At 38.2% G+C, this 17,688-nt stretch overlaps 1 protein-coding gene across 3 annotated transcripts in view; it reads left to right on the top strand.

Annotated features, from left to right (window-relative positions):
- The window catches only part of APP (amyloid beta precursor protein), a 214,461-nt gene that overhangs the window by 165,776 nt on the left and 30,997 nt on the right, over positions 1-17,688 (top strand). For all 3 annotated transcript variants that reach the window (XM_069870690.1, XM_069870682.1, XM_069870673.1), the window contains one exon: positions 292-391. In XM_069870690.1, coding sequence (XP_069726791.1) covers positions 292-391 — 100 coding nt within the window. The remainder of the gene's footprint in view (positions 1-291; positions 392-17,688) is intronic.

Below are 17,688 nucleotides of genomic sequence, written 5' to 3'. Positions count from 1 at the left end.
TTGTGTACATGCTCTGCCCCACAGCAAATGTAAACTCCTACTTTAAAATACTGCATTCACATGGGATTTCAGGTAGTTGCTATGGAAGAGCATCTAGAAAACTATTTTTGTAGCTGCTGTAGGAGAGAGGTGAATTTTGTAATGAATTTGACAGTTTCATCACCTAGAGCATACTGAATCTTATACCTAGGTACAAGTGAAAATTGTCTTTCTCTCTATAACCTATAGAATTTGTAATAATGTCAAATTAGCAGTAGTATTCCTCTCCTTAAAATACTTTTATTTCCATAGGTTATGACACATCTACGTGTGATATATGAACGCATGAACCAGTCTCTCTCCTTCCTCTACAATGTGCCTGCTGTGGCAGAGGAGATCCAGGATGAAGTCGGTATGCAAACTATTAGTGCAGAAAAAGGGAAATATTTCTCTGATAAGGAATTACCACCAAAAGCTAAAATATGGCATCTTACTTCTCCTATTGATATACTGTCGTAGCTGAAAAACAGGACAGTAAACTTGCCAATGTTCTTAAATTATAAATTAAATTATAATGAATACTTGAAAGACAAATTCTCTTATAAACCGTGCAGTGGCATCATCATATTGTTGTAAATATTTTCCCTGAAACGTGTTCATTTATAAAGCATGCATGTTATGTGGAAGCAGCTATTGACAATGAGATTCAGCAAGTGCTTCCTGGGTCTGGGTGTTTAATTTACATGGGAAGTATTTACATTGTCTGATGTAGACATTTTGGAAATCGCCCAGCTAAAACATCAGTTGCAGATCCAAGTATCTGATAAAAGTGTTAAATATCAATTGGAAGTTGTGAAGTGCAACTTGGCAGAATGTTACTGGTGCTGCATTTAGTTCTTAGTTCACTGGTCAAAAGAATATCTCTTCCCTTTTTTTCCAGTGCACAGGCTGGGCTGTGGACCAGTCAGATAGCAACAGTCCCATGTTTGCATCTTCCTCAAGTGCTGTCACAGGAGATAGCTGCGAGGGAGAATGATATTTCCTCCCATTCGTGTTCCTGCTCTTGGTTGTGGCATTGCTGCAACAGAGATGTCACAACATGCAGTCTGCTGTGTGCTGCTGTTGCAGCATGGCAGCTTCACTTAGCCTATATGAATTTCAGATATAGCCACAGCTCTGATTGTCACATGGCTAATGTGCTGCTTTAAGAAAAGAATAAGACATGGTTGAATGCAAAGGCTGGAGTAGGTACAGCCATTGTCTTTAGAAAACAGCTTTTTTTTGTGTAATGTAATACTCTGCCAAATGGGAGTTAATGGATTAGTTTCACGAATAACTATCTTCAGCTGCCTAAATGATTTATTGATTTCTTTAAAGCACAATGGATGGAGGCATGCCATTGCAGTAGGGGTTAGGATGAACTTAGGACTCGGGGAGGGGATGTACAGGGAGTAGCGGTGGATTCATTTGTCCAAAGCCCAGATTGGGAAGGGGATGTGCTTCTACTTGTGCAGTAGCTCAAGAGGGCTAGGGGTGAGATCAGGAAGTTGTGGAAAGGACTGGGAGGAAACAAAAAGGTAGCTGAATTAGTAATTATCCTTCACCATGTGTTTCTGTACTCCACAATTATAACATACAATCAACAGTCTCAGTCTGTAGTTGCAGAGAGCCATTCAGGGAGGCAGGCTGGCAGGGGAACACCTTATTGATCATTTGAAAGCATATAATTTCTGTAGCAGAAGAGATGGTGATATTGTTCTTGAGATGCTCAGTTTGTTTTCTTTCTGCACCGCTATCATTCCCTTGGGGTATTTTATTGAAGTTTCAGTTTCTTCTATTCTTTGTAGTGTTACTGCTCATTGGTGAGGACATTCTTCCAAATTTTCTTCTCCCTTCTAAAAACTGAAATGGAATCGGAATTTCAGAGGCTTTGAAGTTACATGGGAGCAAAAGTCTATTAACTGCTAAGTGGTTTACAAAATCAGACTCCTAATCTCAAATGTAATACTCACTTTCAGGGGAAAAATAACCTAAAATTAGTAAAATACTATTTTCTAATAAGATGAGAGAAGCTAAGTTATCTAAAAAAGTCTTATCGTAGTCTCTTGAGTACTTTTTCCTTGCCTTGATTTTTTGGTGAGTTTGTGAATACTAAAAATTCTTCAAAGCATTGCAAAAAGTAAAGCAATGAAAAATATATTCTCATACTAGGAGATACCAGGCAGCAAAAATTAAAGGAGGTGCTATCAAGTCTAGACTGTACTAGATAATACAGTTTTCATTAGTAGGAAGAAAGCCTATTCTTTTTCAGTATCAACATTCTCCTTATTGATAACATTGGCTGTGTACTTACTTGTAACATACTGGTTTTAATAAAAATTTGTTAGGGTCATTCCCATCTGTTAAAGTAGACAGTATCCTCCTGGCTTTGAGCACTGATTAGTCTGTTTCAAATTCTGTTCTGAAATTATTAAATTTCTTAGTCTCTGTGCTCTTCCTAAACCCATGGAAAAGGAAATCTATTACAGCTGCAGAATTTGTGGAGAAGTAAAATGCTAGTAAAATTGCACTTTGTAACATTCTCAAGAAGTATTACAACTCATTAAAAAGACAAATGTTTCATTAAATACCTTTTGTTAGAACCATTGACTTAGAAAGTCTGAGTCAGTTGAAAAGTTGAAAAATAACCTAGGTAAGAACATCTTACACACACGGTGTCTGAAAAATCAATTATGTATAAGGAAGCATAGTTGAAAGTAGTTCTTCTCTGAGTCTGGCTTGCAAGTTAGATGGCTAATGTTGTCGTTCAGATTTTTTGGTTCATTATACTTTAGGTTTATAGTTCCATGCTTTACTGCAGAGTCCTTCATGAACCATTTTCACCTTGAGGAATGAATAATCTTTGCTTTAGAAGACACTGCTCTGACAAAGGTAGTTTTTTTCCCTAAATAGAATAAGTAGTTTGAGCAGTGAAATAAGTGAGATCTAGTTTCCTGTGAATTTGTACTGTGGGTTTAGTTCCTTTAGTATCTAATACAGTACTGTTTTCTACTAGACTTTCTCATGGCTAGGAATATTGTTCCCTATTTTGCACAGTTTTTCCATTATTAGCTGTTGACAAATTTGAATCTCAGATCTTGGCATTTAATTATTATTTTAGAAACTAAAATAGAAATAGATTATAATTTCCCTTTTGTCTTCCTGATAGTCCACTACCAAAGGTTAGTCCATGAGAAATAGGTGTTGTTCTGTCATTGGAAAATATATGTGCCCGAAGATGAGGTGTACACTTGTAGTATCTGTCTGTTATTTTTGAAGTCCTTATACTGAACGGTAAAATTGAATTACATGAAGGAGAATTTAGAGTGATTCCTGGAGCATAGCAGTTGCATAAAGAATGTTTTCTTCAACGATCTGCACATTTTTAAATTCATGCTTAATGATCAGATGGATCAAAATCCAGGAGTTGGACTTTTGAAGTTCCTGTCTCAAAAGGCAGATTTACAACCATAGTTTAAAGCTGCAGAATCCAAAATATACAATCCAGCTTCTACTCTAAAAGCAACCTTTTAAACTTCAGAACTTCAGCAGAGGTGTTGTCAGAAAGTTAGGGTAAATGTCCATCACTGATTGATGGCTGCTGGCTTAAACAGAAGGTGTCTTGACTTGAGTATTTAGGTGTGCAGGAAGACTTGTAGAGAGCAGCACTTAACATGAAGCAAGAACTGCTTTGCTATGCACTTAACTAATGTCTAGCATGCAAATGCCCCGTTGAGGTGACAGGCAGACATTGTAGCAGCAAATTCCGATGAGTAAGGTAAGAATACTGCAGGCTGTCTTTTGTTCATGTTGGGGCTGAGGAAAAAGGATCAGTGTAAGAGCTGCAGAACGAGGTCTATCTGACAGCACTGTTATGACAAAGCTTGGAAAGCATAAGTAGGTTATTTGTGTAGCAGGCCATTTGGCATTCTGGCTGCAAATGATTTCTCAAGGGGCAGTGATGCAAATGTGCGACAAACCAGGTCACTCCTGACAACTGATGTAATTCTTGATGTTAAGTGGTGTTTCTCATGGGCAAGAGTATGCTCCATGAATAGGAGAGTGCACAAAAATATCTAAGAAGAGGTATTTATTTGCACGCTGTAGGTGAGCAGATTGTTTGGTTACCTTGCTATTTGTACTCACCTTTTCACTCTGATAAATCTCATATAAAATTTAATATGTGCAAAAGCTCAGAATGAGCAACGGCAGGCTTTAAGAAAAATCAGCAATTCCTTTGAGCGCATCCTGCTTTAAATCCTTATTTGATTAGACTGCTTATCCATGTATGTAAAAGGCAATTTATTGCTGGGAGTGGCACAGCAGGCAGCTTCTGAATCAAAAGATACGTCAGAGCTTTGTGCATCAGTCAAATGGGCAAGTGTTGAGCTGAATTTTTAATTGTCTTTGCTGTTCTGTTTCCAAACTGATGTCTAGTGTCCTCAGCTCCATGTTTTCTAGCCCATCATCGATGAAATACTCTGGTCACCTACCCCAGCAATATCATAACTAAGCTCTAAAACATTTAGTCGTGAGCAATAAGTAAGAGAATATGATTTTATCTGTCCCTGGACAACTAAAATCAAGCTACTGTTATTTTATTGTTCTGTTCCACTTGTGCCTATCCTACTCTTCTGTAACAAGCTCTAGATGCCACACTCGCATTCCTTAGCTGGGAAAGAGAACAAACAGAAGCAGAGCCCAGATCACTGCTTGTGTTCAAATGCATACAGTGTGCTGTGGGTCATGTGCTATTTCCCATATTTGTGTACTTCACCTTAGCACGACAGAATTTGAGCAAGCGAGTTTTTGCCTCACAACTTCCTGTGAAGACTTTTTAAGTATTTTTAGAAAACGTTTGACAGATATAAATATAGGACAAGCCACAGAAGAAAGATGTCTGAAGACTTGCTTTCTTTTAACCCTTTCTCTTTACCATTAGATCCCTGTACCTGTCAGGACTGCCTGTGGAGGGCAGGTAGCACTGCCTCAGCTGGTTCTGGTCTTTGAGCATTTATATGACTAAATTTTGATTTCTTGTTTCTAGCTGCTAATTTTGACCCATACTCAATCCGCAGCCTTACTGCATTTCTTGCCCTGAGTAGAACTAGGATGCTGTTCTCCATTCATTCTGTGATATTCTTCTTAGGAAGTTTTGAGGGCATTAGCTGCTTGCTGTGGGCTGACAGTCCAAAATGACAACTGTTGTGGTTTCTGGATTTATATTGCAAAATCAAAATATACCCTTGAGAGCTTTGCAAAAGCAAATTCTGTGTCTTTTCTGTTTGGTGCCATTTCTTTTGTGCTTATTTTCTTCATCCTCGTCCTTAAAATGTTATGTTCTGAATATGTAATTAGTCATGTCTTTCAGACTGCAATGGGACTTCTTAGTGTCTCATTTTTATGTAACTCTTCCTTGTACTTTCTGTCTTAAGATTTAGCTGAAGGGAAGAATTCTACTTTCAAAAAATATTTTAAATCATGAAGCAATAATTGGGATTTCTTCACCTTTATTTGAAATTGGGCTGCCCTATTGAGGTTCCAGAATAATAGAGGGAAGTTGAAGTTGTCATACATTAAATATGTCAATAGCTTGTTAAAAGGATGTTGTAAGGTTACCAAGGGTATTGGAATGTGATCATACAGAGCAGTATAGTTCATATCACATAAGAAGAGTGACTCCTTTATAACTCAATAGCAGTACATTGCACTAGAAAATTCTTGAAATTGCTCATTGGTCAGGGAGGTGGCAGTTCCAGTCTTTTTCATGGAAAGTAGTTCTAGTTTTCCTCTTAGAATAGAGGCGAAAGTACTACTAGCAGTTGTTTGATGCAATTAATGTTGTCTGCCAGGGTTGTTATAATACCTTAATATGCTGAGAGGTTTTTTTCTGGTGAAGGAAAACAGGGATGTTGTAGCATAAGTAAGTGAATAAGCATGTTGGGACAGACCAAGAGAAAGTTGAGGAGTTGTCATCAGTGTTGTTCATCCTCAGGACAGTTGGATTTTGCACCAGTTGACAAACCTGCTTAATCCAGTCAATGTAAATCCTCATGGGTCTGTCTACAGTAGCATTTTAGCTTACTTAGGAGTACATTTTGGTAATAAATGTTTCAGTTGTTCCTGTTACCCACTCACAACTTGCTAGTGCAAGCATGGGCTCTGACTACTGTTGTGAACAGGCAATGGAGAGGTCTACTTGGTTATTAAATATAGGCACTTTCTAGCAGTAGGTCGATGCGCAAAGAAGCACACTGAGAACTGGGAAACTAGAGACATTCTAAAGAAAAGCAGTTCCAATCTGGTTTTGGTTATCTGTGCTTTCCAGTTAGTATTTCTTTTTCTCTTTTTAAAGGAATCATATAGAGTTGAACTTTTTAGCTAGGGTAAAATAAACAGCCACAAATCCAGTGTGCAGCTGCAGTAATTACAAAAATCTGTAGCTGAGGAAGGTTGGACTTTTTCTGTTAAGTTTTATACTTCCTACCATTCTGGAAGTCAGTGGATTTGTCATTTCTAAACTGCCCCAGATTCTTAGCTAGTACTTGAGAGGGAGCGTCTTCAATTTTGCGCACAGGGGAATGTCATCTTTGCCAAATCTTAAGTGTTGAATTTCCACCCTTGTTTCTTTTCAAAACCAGCACATTTTTCTATGGCAGCAATTCTTCCATTCAGATTTGATGGGTTTATCTACACCACATAGAAATTTCTCAAGAAACTTTAAACAGGTTTTCTGGAAGTAGTACAGTAATATGCAGGTCTTACCCTAAGGTACTGTAGAACATGCCTTCTGGTTTTCTGAAGACTGTGTGGTGTGTCTGTGCTGTATCACTGGCTTACAGTTCCCCCTGTTCTGCTCTGCCCTTTTTGCCAGAAGGATAATGCAACAGGAATAAGCAGTTGAAAGCAGCCTTCAGAGAATGTATATTTGCACAGGTACCCTGGAGTGACTGCCAGCAATAATTGCCTGTACTTTTTCCCCATAATTGACTTGACATATTTGAGCATATCCAGTAACCTTAGCTTTCTGAAGAAAAATATAAAGTTTCTGTGATGTGGTTATTTACCTTTAATCTTCTCCCTTGAAGCCCTATAGTATTCAGTTTAATAGATGATTTGTTAGAACTGTAGCAAAAAATATACTGCTGGGTCACTGGTTAAAAATAGCAGAGAGTCCTCCCACAAAAGCAAATGAATTCTTTTTCAAGATTTACATGGCAGCGTTTAGTCAGTTTTTGTATGCTTAAATACTGACATGATATGGCCCAGGTAGACAGCCTGATAAGCAATTAAGACCTCTTCTACCCAAGAACATTGGGTTTTAATGCATTTGGCATGTGTGCTTGCTTTTTTTTTTCAGGTGTGGATTGTTTTTTTTTCAGTCATCACAAGTTTATAGCTATCAGTTTTGCCGCTGTATTCTGTGTATGTGGGGAGTCAACCAGTTTCAGAGTCATAGAACAACTGACTCTGGAAGGGACCTCTGGAGGTTATCTGGTGCAAGACCCCTGCTCAAGCAGGGCCACCCAGAGCCAGTTGTCCAGGGTGGTATTCAGACAGCTTTTGAATATCTCCAGGGATGGAGACTCCACAACCTCTGCACAACCTGTAACAGTGTTCAGTCACCCTCACAGAAAAAGTGTTTCCTGATGTCTAGAGGGAGCCTCCTGTGCTTTCATTTGTGCCCATTGCCTATGGTCCTGTCAGTGGGCACTGCTGAGAAGAGATTTGCCCCATCTTCTCTTCACCTTCCATTTAGGTATTTATGCACATTGATGAGATTCTCTCCAAGCCTTCTCTTGTCCAGTATTAATAGTCCCAGCTTTTTTAGCCTGTCCTCATAGGAAAGATGTTCCTGTCCTTACATCATCTTCATGGTCCTTTGTTGGAGTCTCCAGTGAATAGAGAGGGAAGGATCACCTCATTTCACCTCCTGGCAATGCTTTGTCTAATACAGCCTGTCAGCCTTCTTTGCTGTAAGGACACATTGCTGCCTCGTGTTCAACATCCACCAAGACCTCCCAAGTACTTTTCTGCTAAGCCGCTTTCCAGCTGGGTGGCTCCCAGCTAAATATTGGTGCACGGGATTGTTCTTCTCCAGGTGCAAGACTTCTTGTTGAACTAGCTAACTGTCCTTCCTTAGTGTGTTATATTTTAATAGGCAAAGGTAGTTGCCAGCTGAAATGACAGTTCTGTGTTGCTGAGGCTTTGTAAATTCTGCATGCCATCCAGGAGCTTGGAAGAGCCGAAGAACCTCAGTTACTTCTCCAGGATGGAGACTCAGCTCCATCTGCTAGTAAAATTTGTCCTTTGCTGCAGCTTAGGAGAGAAGGAAAAAAAAAAAAATCATTGAAATAGATCCAACATTTTCCTCTTTTAAGCATCTCTTATTTTTTGTCCAGATTATTTAACTTCCATAGAAAATTAGGCACATAATAGTAGATGATGAAAATAGATATAAATGCACTTCACTGACATTGATGTTCTCAAATGCTTTCATTAATAGTACACTATATCCTCCCCATCTTTTGTAGCTAAATGGTATATTGTGTCTTTCATGGGCACTAATGTTCTTCAGAAAAGATATGAATCCTGATTTTTGTGTGCACAAGCCCTCTTTTAATCTCATCAGTATAGTGAACATGACTTCAGTCAGATGAAAAGCCAGCCTCCAGATCTTGTAGATATTGTGAAAAGTATAAATGGCTTCACGTGACTTTGGATTAAGGTGGCTCTTTCATCAGGGAAAGATATGGAATATCTTGGTTTCCATTTGATTTTCAGAAATTTCGTCAGAACAGAAAGGTCTTACGAAGTTCCTTAAGAGAATATTTTTCCTATGGTTTGAGAAATACTGTTCTGTTTCACTTGCCGCTTTAAGGTAATCTGGTCTCATGATCCAAGTCATAGAGCTGAAAACCAGGAATTTCTGATAATAATTATGGGCTCATACATTATAAGCAAAGTATTATTTAATTTTCTGGACATATGCTATATCAGTTAATATTTAAATCTTTCATTCTAAATAATTCATCCTTTAGTAGGGAAGGTTTAAAGGTATTGCCTTAATTTGCTTAAGGAGTTCATGGGTAGAGCACTCGTTTCACCATTGGTAGATCCTTCTTTAAGTCGCTACTCTATGCCCTTCTAGTTACTGTAGCCTGAATTATTTTTTCACAAATGATTCTCTTTAAATAGCAAGTTATCCTCAATGTAGGTCTCATAGGGAATTTGTGACCAAGAGACTGCTCTGGATTTGCAGTGGCAGCAGCTTGAGGTTGGTACCATGTCCATCCTCTGAAGGAGGCTACAAGCGACCTTTTGTACAATGGATTTTCATCCTAGAATTAAGAAAAAGTGCACTAAACTTTGAATAATTGTTGTATTCTTTCCTATTTTTTCTCTGATTGGATGCAGGAAATTAGCGGATTTGATGAGGATTTTCTTATTCTCCAGTCATTTCACATGTCATTTTTTGGGATAGTGGAGACAACAGATGAAGAATTTCTGTCTTTGAGAGCATTGTTTCTGCTGGTAGAGGTGAAAATGTTGAATATATAGGAGTGTGTGTATTATTTTAAATCAGTATACCGAGTTTGTTTGATTTTTAAAAGTTTCATTAGACAGGAATACCTCATAGTTACGGATATGTTCATAAACATGTGTTTGGGTTGATTTCCTGCTGTTTTATCTTTGGTATAAGTGAAAAAAAAAACCTGGCGCATTCGGTTTTGACACAATTCAGATAAAACACATGATGGCTCTAAAATTTTTTAAAGTGTGATTTTACTGCTTTATGAAGTAATTTTCTGTATTTCCTGATAATTGCTTCTGCTGTTATGTTTTAAGGAATTAATAAGTTAGCTCATCATGTGCCACTTGTAAGATGCCATTCTTTTCTTGGATGGGTAACAAAAGCCTGAAAACATCTTGCAGTTGTCCAACTTTCAAGTATGATCTGAGAGCACATTGACCTGACTGAATGAGCTTGACTTTCTGAATACATTACTTCCATTCAGATGGGAAGGCACGATCTCAAGGAAACCTTGCCCGCTTTCTGAAATGGCATCAGACTTAGTTATCAGAAATATTCTTGAAACACTGAATATATGTGTAATTTAATTCGTAAGTATGTAATCTTCCTGTCATCTTAGGTTAAGTTAATGATGTCAGTATCCATGAGTACTGAAGCAGCCCAAAATTGTGGGAGCTCAACATTCCAACAACAGGTTCTACTTGCAACCTGCTGTTGAATGATGGATTTTCTTTACCCAGTTAGTAGGTTTGGAAACACAGTTGTGTCATTCTGTGTAAATCACAGGATCAGATTCTTAATGAGGTGTGTTAGGTTGTGAAAGAAGCATAATGTAATTCTTACATGCCAGGAAATTGCCAGGTGTCCAGTGAAAACCTGGTACAGACTGTCTGCAAAAGCTGTGTATTAAAGCTTTATGTATTATGTATTGCAGAGCTAGCACATCAAGTAGTCTTTACCAGAGTGATCTCTGGAATTTTTATCCAGGGGAATTCAAACACTGAAGTGTGAAATGTATCACTATGGGCAGGTATCTGGGGAGTGGGGGGACAGGGTGGTGGGTGCTAAATTTGCCTCTGATGCCATCATTGTGTTTTGCTTTACTCAAATGTTCTCTTCAGATGTCCACAGTGAAAATTCACAGGTCCTTATGATGGCCAAGATTATCTGATATATTTTTGCTGGGCAAGCTATTACTGTTGGAATAAAAAGAGAAGAGAATTGCTGAGGATACGTGATTTAACAGAACAGCTGGATTGATGGAAATGTTGCAGTAATCTCCTAACAGTCAGCTCCCACGCATGTGGGATTATAAATGAAGCAATCTTTCATCAGAACAGTTTTCTCCTGCTGTGTGATTCTCATATGCCCATTTTAATTGAAAATGCATTTTCCCGACTAGTGCTACCTAGGCAGGGTTCCAGTCCTTTCACTGTTGTTTCTTGCTATAAGATTGTGCACATGAAAAATGTCATAAAAGCCATCAGAATAGGTCATATCTCATTTAAAGGATATATTTGTTGCATTTAATAGATGCAACTCTTCAGAATACTTGGACAACTCAAAATACATTTGGCTTATCAAATGCAGTTAATAAGTACTAGGCAGAGTATATTTTCTCTGGAGCAGGTGCTACACAGTGCAGTTTTGGTAAATTCTGATTTAAACTATTATAAGTGAGTCAAAATAAAAATGCTCTCTTTCAACCAAGGGAATCAAATGCAACAATTTAATATTTGGACTTATATATCTTGATGGATTAATTAGTGATTCCCAAGCTGCTTCCAAATTCATCAAAAATTATTGTGGGATTTGTAATCTGAGCTTTAGGAGTGTTAATAGAAAATGATGGGTACCTGACTTTTTCAGGTGTTAGGAGCTAGTAGGGTTTTAGATTCTACTGCAGTTTTGAGCTTTACTGTGTATTATGAGGTCAGCAAATAATCTGATCATTTTTATCCATAAATAAGACCAATAAATAACTTATAAAGAAATAAATAAAGTAAATCATTGTTTTCAGGAAATAGGCAATAAAATATCATAGCAGTTTTTTGTAGAAATTATTCTTTGCTGGGCAATTTCACTTGCAAGCCTTAACCTACTTATTTAGGATGGAAACGTACTTGGCTTTTTTTACTTCACACAAGACTGAGGGGGAATAATGAATGCTGATTCATCTGCAGAAATGTCAGTGACAATTGGAGGAGCCCTTTATTTGTTCTAATTTAGAATCTCCAGTCTATTTGAAGCACTTAGTGATATGGTAATTTCGAATTAAATGTGGAGTTAAATTTAAACCAGGTGAATTTGTCACGGTGCCTTATGTGCATCAGGATGGTGGCATACATTGTATGTTCTTGATTACAGGATTGAGTTTCAATTAATTTTTTTCCCCCAAGCATTTTTAAATACTTGCTTGCCTACCTTTTTGTTAGGTTGCCCTCATCTTGCCTGGAGAGGAACTTCCCACATGCTGATGTAAAAAAAATATGTTTTGTTCAGGATTTTTGCCAAAAAGAGTGCAGGGAAGTAGGATCTTTCTGCATTTTAATACAGAGCTCCTGAGGCTATGAATGTTGATCATCTTTTTTTTCTGAGACAATATTATTAATTTAATGAAATTTAATGAGGAAGGGGTGAAACAACAGGAAGGAGACCATGGAAATGGCCAAAAAGACTTAAAGTTGTAGAAGAGAAGAGCAAGGTCTTTAATTTCGATTTAATAACTTTATTTCAGATGTAGAACAAGCTTCTGCTTTTAGACGTAATCCACAACTTCCCTTAATACTCTCTGATTTGAACTTGAGGGGAAATGCAGTCGTTAATCAGATGACTGGCTGTTAAATATTCAAAAAAATATAAATGTGCACACATCTATAGCCATATATTGATATTTAATTTTAGTTGATAACTAATTTATGTAGCTGTCAGGTAGCTAAGGGGTCATAGTAATTATAATATTTTTTCACTGATGGTAGTGTCACAGCAGGCTTCTTAAAAAATTAGACAAAATGTCAAGACCTTGAATTTCGGAGCAGGCTGTAAAAATGGGAGAGGATGATTCTGGTTCTTTCTTGATGAAGTGGTATGGAAATTCTCATGAACCTTTGCTCAAAGCTCTCTGCAATTGCATAGCCATGCACAAAAGTAAATTTGCTTTGAAGTCCATACCTAATGAAAAAAGACACCTAGGTCATCTTGAAATTAATTATTACATGGTAATAAATGTTTTCCTGAGTTGGGTCTTGCAAGCTTGTTCATGCTTTGAATACTGTTCGCTACCAGAAAGCTTGTAGTAACATGGTCTACCTGCAAAAGAAGAGTTGTTCTGTATCCATGTGAAACATCTTTGGGGTTTTTTTTATAATTCAAGTCAAGTAGTCTGCAAGGCAAATCTAACTGAAACATCATTACATGTACCTGCTTACAGGAGTGGGCTCACTAGTCTCACTTGGATTGTTTTGTGATGTTATTTGGGAAACACCGAAATCCACATTTGCTGGAAGAGCAGAAGCAGCAAGAAATGAGAAAAATTAAAGTGATAAAGTTGTGATTTCCTAAAAAAAAATATCTTAGAAGCATGTTCTTTTTAGTAGGGTCCTAAATAGTGCAGCTTTTCTGAAGTTCAGAGGTGTATTTCTTCAGAAGTTTAGATCTTAGGCAACAGGATATTGTCTGAGGCAATGGGGTGTTTATTATTAACTTCTGGGAAAAAATTCTTAGGTCAGCTCTTTCAAAATACCTTAAATTTTTATTTGCTGAGATCTTGAAAAAGTAAACATCGTTTCACCTTATTGAACAAGGTTTTCACACACATATATTTCTGAAATCAGAAAAACTACTGCAACTCCTTACTCTTGCCGTAGTGGTGACGTCTGTAAAGGCCAGAAAGTAAGAACTATGAAATACTGTTTTCCATGGTTCTTGCTCTTTCAGTCTCAGTTAAACGCTGAGAGACAGACACACATTTTACTGTTAAAGTTTCCAGATAACAAGACCTGTGCTGTCATTTCACAGGCTAACCTGGGGAAGAGAAGAAAGATTAAATCTGATGACTTGGTCACATTTCTTTGTCAATATGGATCCGAGCATTGGAGGCTGGAGTCATTTCCAGTGTTTCACAGTAATGATCTAACATACCACTCTTATGTCATCATCTTCAAAGTTTGCAGGCAACAAAGCCTTTCTTGCATCTTCCAAAGGGAAGTCACTTCCAATAAAGTTCTCATTGGAGTTGCTTTCTAAATTATATTTGACTTGTACTATACAAATTAATTAGCTCAATGCTGAATACAACATAATTCTGTTTTGCAGCCTTATAACCTTATAATTATGACACTTAGTGTGTAGCATTATAATCTTATAATGCTTTATTTGTCAAAACACCTTAGAATAATGATATGCTTAAAATTCGGTGGAGCTTAACTCTTTGTGGTTAGGCATAGACTTGAGCATGACTAAATTTGAGCATGCACTTGAAATTTCCAATTACTTGGGCAGAGTATGGAGGACATACTCATGGTATTTTCTGGTATGCTCTCATTTCACCTCAGAGGAGGAACTCTTACTTGATGCAGTAAGTTGTGTTTAGGAAACCTAGAGGGTATACAAGTGACTTAATTACTTTTATGATGCTGTAGAATTTGCATTCATCACAGGTACAGAAAGCCCTTTGAACTGTAAGTGTAAGCTCTAAAACCGTTACTTGTGCTACTAATACCCTTATTTACAATATGTCTCAGTAGAAATGACTTATGGGGACATGTATGTGCTTCCTGAAGGTGAAATACATGTGTTCATTTGTATCAAGTTTGTGGAAGTGCTAGGAGCATAACTGTGAGTTACTACTATGCTGTCAGTTTATCTAAGGTCTCTAAGACAGATGCAGATATACAGGTAAATAATGTCTTGGGGTGGTTTTGTTTTAGGGCAAAGCCTTTAAGGAGGTCTTGTTTTCGTATATATGAGTTTGCGGGAGTTCTGATTCCTAGAGCTGACAAGTTGCAGACATTCAGGTTCAGTTAAAACCTGACTGCGTTACATCAGCATAACTCCTCTGGGCACGTGTTTGTGTTGAAGATTATGAACTATGACATAATGAATTAGCCCATGAAGTAGGTGTACACCTGAAAGTGGCATCTAAACATGTTACCTTTTATCACATGCGCTATAATAAATGACTGTGTAAATGTTCTTGGTGAATTGTAATGGTGACGTACAGCATTTGCATGATTTAAACTTGTAGAAGACAATATGTGTGCATGTGTAAATGAAACAATCTCAGTGACTCAAGCACTCTAATTTCTGCCATTAGAAGGAATAAGGAGATTGCTGACACATTTTAATTTTGTCATTTTGAAAGCAGACGCTCAAAAGCAAAACCATCTTTGGGAGAAATTCATGTTCAATTCAGAATGAATCGTGACTGATAAGATAATGAATATGAGGCAATAAAACTCTGTGTTTGTACCAGTGTATTTGAGCTGGTTCCCAAACTTGTATTTTTTTGGGGGGAGGGTGTGAAGTGTGTGTGTATATATAGATAAAAGTATATTTTTTTATCATGTAGATGTTGTTTTACAAAGGAAGTTTGGTGCAGGGTCATAACTGTGGTGTGTAATTTGATGGTGTCTTAATTAGTATTTTGAAGAGTTGCACTTTGTTTCTGATCTAGTTTAAGACCATAAATTGCTTTATAGAACTTTGAAAATTGCAATTGCCAGTTTTAAAGCTGCTTTTCAAGTAAGATTCGAAAGTCTTGCACATCAGAGTGATAAATAGGCTTCTTGAAAAGAAAAAACAACAAACAAATATTATGATTACTTTTGGAAATTTTAAATAATTAACTATAAAGAATGGTGGTCTGAAAGATAACTAATGGATTGGTGTTGTTCTGCTTGCAAGTACTTTGCAAGTCTTAAAAGTAGAAATGTAGTCTAGGGCCATTGTGGACAAATGGTTTCTAACAATTCAGCAATGGTTTCTAACAATTCAGCATCCACCAGAAGATTTTGTAATAAATTTTACTTCTTTTCCTCTGCCCCTTCATTGCTTTTGACTCCGTATGTCTCTTTATGGGGTAAGAGAATAGTCTTGAAAGGAAGTTCTAGTGGTATTATCCTTCTGTTTAGTTCCTCAAACATAATTCATTTCAGGTTTTCTAGATCCTGTTGTTGAGTTCCCATGGGAAAATGCCTGCACTGAGCCCAAGAATAAGTGAAACTTCTTAGAGACAATAAGTTCCACATCCTCCTTGATGGCAGGACTTAAAAGAATGTTATAAGAAGATAATGAGCCAAGCAACAAAAAGTTTATTATAGGAAGATTGTCATGGAGTTTTTGTCGTGTTGGTTTGACGGCAGATGAAATTTTGAAGAGCAGCCTAGAATCAGTCTGTTTTCAGCATGTAATAATGAAGATATTCACACAATCAAAACCTCTGAAACAGTCTTGAATGCATATCCTAGCTTCCAACTGTGTCTGCATTCCCAGTTTATTTAGGGAATTATCTTTTGCAGGGTGGGGAAATCAAGTTGGCAGCTGTGAAAAAAGAAGGGAATACTCTATCAATGGATAACAGTGAGGCTATATGGCTTTCCATTAGCGTAACTGATGGTTCAAGTAGCCATCAATACTCAGAACAAAATCAACGCTGAAAAATTGATCTTGGACTTCGCCAGCTAGTGTCGATAACTGGAAATCCTAGGGCAAACTTTTTGAGCAGTTCAGAGATTGAAGCAATTGTTTGCACATCATTTACTCAATGCAGACACAGCTGTCTCAGCCTAATGGACTCCAGCACAGTTTCTAAGCCAGGAACTTCCAATTTCTCACTGTCATTCCATGTCTGATTCATCATGTCAGATGGGCTTGATTCATTTTGGCCATTGTTTCCCTGTTTGTAAAATGGATGCGATCTTAATCTGCTGGTTGTAATGTCTATCCGCTCACTCGAGCTATTGTGTGGGTTGGTTAATGTTTGCACTGTGCACCACAGCTGAATGGGGAACAATGGAGCCTGCGAGCACTGGTGATGACGTGCTCCTAGCTAGGTAGCACTGAGAAAGAGACATTGTGTATGCATTCCTCCCAGTCCCTAGGGGTTTGGATATAGTCATGATGGAAGTTGGGTGCTCCTCTCTGCCAGCATGGCAGGCCCAGCCGTGCCTGTGCTGTGGCCTCTCCTCAAGCACTATGCCAGGCCTGGTGCCACTCCACCACTGCCAGAGCTCAGCTCCTTGGCACTCTGCTCCATCCCCTCTGTGCACCATTTGTCCCTTTCCAAGGGCAGGAGCTGCCTACAGGTAACAGAGAGCGTTGGCAGCTGGGAACAGGGAGTTGTGGAGAATCAGCATTGCTGGAGAAGGGGATGATTGGGGCACAGCAGTACCGCAGTGCTCCCTGCCATTGCTGCAAGGGCTGCAACTTTCCACAGCTGCCCCACACCATCCTCTAGGGGTGGAGGGGACAGCAGGAATGAGGGAAGCTGCACCCCAAAACCCTTCTGGTTCCTGGGTCCAAAAGGCTTGCAGGCACTAAGATTCAGCAGTACTGAAATACTCACTTTCCTGTGATCTGTGATGACTGGATGTTATAACATGCTCAACTGCTGTCACCCGTGGTTCCCTGTGAGGCACCTGGACATCAGACTTCTCGCTCAGACCACTGAAATCCAGCTCTTTACTTGTACAGTCTCTTCATTCCTAGCTGATGAAAATTAAGATCTGTCATGTGATACAATGTCTGCTCAGAATATCAAGGTGCTTCACTTGTGTCTCCTCTGATACAAGGAGACACTTGAATTTGATAAAGGATTAGTGTAAGTGCAGTGGGGAGGCAAAAATCGGGCTTGGTCTTTAATGCTCAGGATTTATTAGGTATCTTATAAAATAATTTTCAATAAAATGAACACGAAGGGAAAAGCAATTCGGTGTTATGTAGACTTTCTATAGTGCCCTAGTAAGTCATTCTAATGAGCAAATGAAATCACAGAATTAAGCTTTATTTATGTGTTAGGCTTGTTATCTACTAAACTGTTTGCTGTTCACCCCAGGGCTGGGGTTGCAACTTCTTGCATAGTATGATGTTCTGGTTGGTGTAGTTGTAGGGTGGCAGAGAGTTTTGTCAACCATCTC

Source organism: Phaenicophaeus curvirostris, chromosome 1, assembly GCF_032191515.1.
Source record: "Phaenicophaeus curvirostris isolate KB17595 chromosome 1, BPBGC_Pcur_1.0, whole genome shotgun sequence".
Taxonomy (NCBI): Eukaryota; Metazoa; Chordata; class Aves; order Cuculiformes; family Cuculidae; genus Phaenicophaeus; species Phaenicophaeus curvirostris.
Note: the sequence above shows the minus strand (reverse complement) of the source record. Positions and strands in the feature narration are given on the sequence as shown.